General features: G+C 40.5%; 1 protein-coding gene across 3 annotated transcripts in view; it reads right to left on the bottom strand.

Annotated features, from left to right (window-relative positions):
* Positions 1-2238, bottom strand: part of LOC117516143 (probable polypeptide N-acetylgalactosaminyltransferase 8) — a 24722-nt gene extending 22484 nt beyond the window's left edge. For all 3 annotated transcript variants that reach the window (XM_034177042.1, XM_034177044.1, XM_034177043.1), the window contains exons 1-2: positions 2063-2238; positions 1-94 (exon numbers count right to left, since the gene is read on the bottom strand). The exon at positions 1-94 is cut by the window's left edge and continues 135 nt beyond it. In XM_034177042.1, the coding sequence (XP_034032933.1) occupies positions 1-94; positions 2063-2225 (257 nt within the window). In that variant the 5' untranslated portion in view covers positions 2226-2238. The remainder of the gene's footprint in view (positions 95-2062) is intronic.
* Positions 2239-5602: the final 3364 nt, after the last annotated feature.

Below are 5602 nucleotides of genomic sequence, written 5' to 3'. Positions count from 1 at the left end.
AAGAGGGCAGACTGGGGAAAAATAATTTGGTGCTTTTTCTGATTTGGATCCACCATCTGGTCCTGGATCTTCTGTTCAGACCCCTTTAGCTGCTCTGCACAGCAAAAAGGGGAGTGTTAAAATTTCAGAGTCAAATATTTCAGAGCTGATTTTAGCTTGTAAAGTTTTAACACATTTAATGTTGATTATATATATATATATATATATATATATATATATATATATATATATATATATATATATATATATATATATATATATATATATATATATATATTCATTCATTCATGCTTATTCCAGTCAAGAGTCAAGAGGAGGCTGGAGCCTATCCCAGCAGTCATAGGGCATGAGGCAAGGTGCACCCTGGACAGGACTCTAGTCTACCACAGGGCCACATATAGACAAACATCACACATTCAAACCCACACCTACAGTCAATTTAGACTCACCAGTTCACCTAACCTGCATGCCTTTGGACACACACACACACACACACACACACACACACACACACACACACACACACACACACACACACACACACACACACACACACACACACACACACACACACACACACACACACACACCTTCAACTGCTTAGTCCAATCAAGGGTCGCGGGGGGCTGGAGTCTATCCCAGCAGTCATAGAGCGTGAGGTGGGGTACACCCAGGACAGGACGCCAGTCTGTCGCGGGGCCACAAACAGACAAACAAACACATTCACACCCACTCGCACACCTATGGACAATTTAAAGATTCCTGCATGTTTTTGGACGTGGGAGGAAACTGGAGCACCCAGAGGAAACCCATGCAAACACAGGGAGAACATGCAAACTCCACACAGAAAGGCCACAGGCAGGAATTGAACCCATGACCTTCTCGCTGTCAGGCAACAGTGCTAACCACTAAGCCACCGTGCTGCCTCTTTGAAATATCTGTACCTGCTAATTCCTGCTCTTTCTGAAGCAGTTTTTGGCTCCTGGGCAGCTCTTCTCATAATTCTTTTCACTCCTCTGTGAGCAGTCTTGTGAGGAACACCTGGTCGTGCCCGGTTTATGGACAAATGAGGCTCTTTCCACTTTTAGATTATGGCCCCAGTAGTGCTCAATGGAACATTCAGAGGTCAATCCTTCTGCAACCAATGCCATCAGTACGTTTTGCAACAATAAGCTTGCGAAAATATTGAGAGAGCTCTTTGCTTTTACACATCATGAGATGTTTCCTATGTGACTCACTTTTCAAGCAATGAGGTGTCTTTGAGTTTCTCGTATCTGGGTGAAAATCTTTCATACCTGTGCCACAAATTCCAGTTAAAAGAATGTGCTGCTGTTGTGTGTACGGCAAAATGTTGAAGGTAGCGAATTCCACCAAGTCAAGCTCGGGGGGGGGGGGGGGTGTCAGTACTGTCAGGCGTTCAATACTGTTTTCCTGTGTCTTTTCACATTATTACACATCACTTAATTTATGGACATCTATGGTTTGATTCCTTTGTATGTGTGGATTATTTGGTTTGTTACTAACATCGGGTGAAAATTTCATGTCAATAGCACCTTTAGAAATATATTTACTGAGAAAAATGGTGACGTGTATATACACACACACAGCTATATATATATATATATATATATATATATATATATATATATATATATATATATATGACGATTTGAATCAATTATGAAATGTAAAGAAGATGGCATTGTACATTTTTAAAATAATGTTGAGATTTGTTTTACATACACACACACATTTGTTTATTTATATATGTGTGTATCTATGTATATAAGCACACGTGATATGAATAGAACTATGGGCAGCTTTTAGTGTAATGCAACACAACTAATGATCACTTTTTATCACTATTTTATTTGTTTGAATTTCCCACTTAAAAAAGCAAACTCTTTTGTCCCGAACCTTTTCCATAAAACTGTATTTCAAATTACAGACACTATAAAATGTGTGTAACTCTGACTAAAACCCACAGGGGAAAAATAGATCTGTTAAAAACACCCATCCACAGTCTTTGTGTTTGAGAAGACAAGTAATCGTGAGAACTCACCCAGTTTCTTGATGCTTGACTCCAGCTGATGGAGAGACTTCATCGTATGTGATTTAGTTTCAGTTAGTTGTTGATATACAGCCTTTAAAAATGCAACGGCACAGAAGATAAACACAATCCCTCCAACCAGACGGATCCGTTTCTTCCACCGCAGCAACCTCATGTTGCCAACACTGTTAAAGCGGAAGCGCACACAAACACACAAAACACCACTGTGCTTCTGGTAAAACCAGTTTAACCACGTAGTTGCCATAATGTGTGTGATTTGTGATATGTGCCTTCCAAAATCATGTCCAATCAACTGAATTTACTCAAGGTGGACTCCAGTTAAGCTGTAGAAACATCTCAAGAATGATCAGTGGAAACAGGATGCACTTGAGCTCAATTTTGAGCTTCATGGCAAAGACTGTGAATACTTATGAATACGTAATTTCTTCGTTTTTATTTTTAATAAATTTGCAAAAATCTAAAATAAACTTTTTTACATTGTCATTATGGGGTACTGTGAGTAGATTTTTGATGAAAAAAAAAGATCAGCAGAGGGAGCTCTTTCCACAGGTATAGGCCACGCCCATTTTTACAGTGATACTTTTTTTCCACGCAAAATTCCAAAATATGCAAAATGGCCCTACTTGAACCTGTCTGTAGATTTTTCACACAGAAAGCCAGATTGGTGTCAAAATGTTCTCTACTTCATGACTTTGAAAAATTGGAGCGGAAACTTTCAAATATTTCGCTCTGTTGGCAAGTTTTTTTTTTTTACTTTTGAGTTGGACCTTGTGCACAGCTATTTAATTTATGATGGTTTTTTCATTAACAGGATAATCCAATGGAATGAAATTTGGCAGGTATATGGACAGCCTCTGTTAGATCCACAGTGCAATGAATGATGGACTCCTTCATTTGCTCAAGCCTCAGTGGAAGTACCAGGAACCTGAAGACTCAGACTTTCATTCTCCTGCAGAGGTTTTGTTATTGCCAAATATCTCTCTCCATTGACCTCTTGACTCCATAAATTCTTCTCAGCTGTATTTCAACTTCATTGGCTGAGTTTGAGACAAGAATGCTGACATGAATCAGTATCTCGACATGTTTTGACACGCTCACCACGTACAGATATACTGTTGATGTTTGAGTTCAGGAGGTCCTTGACACATCTGGACAATCCATAATCCAAACATTCCAACTCCTCATCCAGATTAGTGCTGTGTTTATGGCACCCATCAATTCCGCAAAGATCACGGAAAACAACGAATCTCACCGTGTGCAGTTTTGTACAAACACATTCTGTGAAATGGCTAAATTATGTAGAATGGATAACGCCAGGTGCAACTTTCAAAAGAACATCAGATGTAATGAATTCCAAGAGGAGGTTCTCTTGGCTAATTTTTCTGCAAATTAAGATGCTTTTATTTCTGCAGATTGCTTTGAAAACTTGAGGGTGGAGCTGGTCGAAGGATGTAGAGGCTCTAAATATTTCACCAGCCTGATACAGGTTTGTGCTGCTTAGTGTGGAATGTATTCTTGATTACTTGTGTACAGTGTGTCAGGGTCCAGAGAGGTAATTTTAAGTAGTTTTAAGGCAGCAGTTCCACATTGTCTTAAAGATTACAAAGTTATTCAGTTGTACTTGCCAGTTGTTAAAAAAAATAATACTTCAGAATTTTTTTTTCATACATTCATTTTGTTTTAACGAGGCAAACATAATGTAATTAAGATACGTTAAGAGTCGAGGGGATTGCCTAGGCGATCAAATTCCACTAACTGAGTTGCACCCGTCTGTGTATTGATGTGTCTGTCAGCAAGACACCAAATTTCAAATTGCACTGTCCTAATTGGGATACTTATATGCGTCTGGGAAAGGTGGCCTCCCCGCCCCCCCCCCCCCCTATTTTTGGCTCTGTCTGATTGTCCTCCAAGCAAGGAGATCTGGCTGTGACAGGTGACTCGAGTCTCAAGTGAATGATACAAAATGCATTTTGCTCTGGAATCTGGATCAGAACCTTCTTCATATGAACGATCCAGTTTGTCCTCCTCCCCTGGTTTCTGGAGAAAGACATATGGTTCTTGAACAAAGAGATCTTGGATTACTGTGTGCGCTTTTAATCAAGGCTCTGAACTGGTTTGTGGAATGAAAATGAAAGTCAGAGATTTTTGGTATTTGGCTAGTGTAGCGGGATGAAGGTCCCGGGTCCTGATTGAAAAGACGTTCCCTCTAGCTTGGCTAATGGGGAATTCCCCTTTGGCTGACCTGGTAGGGGAATGGTCTTTAGTCTGAGCCGTCTGGGTTCGATCCCACCGCCGTGCCGGCCACAAAGGTCCTACGGTCACAATCTGGCATCACCAACAGGATGTGGGTAGTCACAGAACATGCTTAAATGCACCTGTGACTTTGGGACGAAGTCAAAAATGGTGGGGAAATATGTAGTGGGATGAAGGTCCTGGGTCCTGATTGAAAAGATGTTCCCGCTAGCTTGGCTAAGAGGGAATTCCCCTTTGGCTGACCTGGTAGAGGAATGGTCTTTAGTGTGAGCCATCCGGGTTCAATCCCACCGCCGTCCCGGCCACAAAGGTCCTGCAGTCACACTAGGAACAATTAAGTAATGGTAATCCGTTAATACCGTTATTTTTTTCGTTGTTGAAAAGATTTTAGTTTACAATGACTGATGAGGACGTTAGACTCCATTTATCTAATCTAATCTAATCTAATATAATATAATGCTCCACACCCAAACAGTTGTTGGCGGTAATGCATCGTGTTGCTTTGCAAACTGCCAATAAACTTGACAGAAGAAGAAGACCAGGAGAGGTTCCCTTGTACCTGTCATTTATTTTGGATGTTGTTGGTGGCACAAAATACTGCTGTCCCATGTTTCACGCTGAGAAATGTACACACAGCAGACAAACATTGATGGGCTTCTTTAAAAGCACTGTATTTATTCCAGTCATTATTATGCTTTTTTTTGTCTCTGTGGATCAAATGGGATTTATTTTTGTCATGAGTAGAATGCTGAAGATACGTCAGATGGCTGAACACTACTGGGAATATATTTCAACTTTTAAAATAACTTATTTTTCTTGTTGATGGGACAAAGCTTTGGAGTTCTCTGGCTCAGGCTGAGAAGCACACCCAGAGCAGACAAACACTTGGTAAAAGATGCCAATGGTAATGTGCTGACAAGCAAGGAAAGTGTGTTAAGGTTGAGGAAATATTTTTAGGCACTGATGAATGAAGAAAATGAGAGAGAGAAAAGGTTGGACAATGTGGAGAGAGTAAATCAGGAAGTGCAAGAGATTATTAAGGATGAAGAGTGGAAAGGCAGTTGGTCCAGATGACATTCCAGTGGAGGCATGGAAATTTCTAGGAGAGATGGCAGTGGAGTTTCTTACCAGATTGTTTAATAAAACCTTGGAAAGTGAGAGGATGACTATGGAGTGGAGATGAAGTGTGCTGGTTCCTATTTTTAAGAACAAGGGTGATGCGCAGAGCTGCAGTGACATCTTGGGACTCCAGCAAGGACGGTCACATTCCTCTCCTGT

Source organism: Thalassophryne amazonica, chromosome 8, assembly GCF_902500255.1.
Source record: "Thalassophryne amazonica chromosome 8, fThaAma1.1, whole genome shotgun sequence".
Lineage (NCBI taxonomy): Eukaryota > Metazoa > Chordata > Actinopteri > Batrachoidiformes > Batrachoididae > Thalassophryne > Thalassophryne amazonica.
Note: the sequence above shows the minus strand (reverse complement) of the source record. Positions and strands in the feature narration are given on the sequence as shown.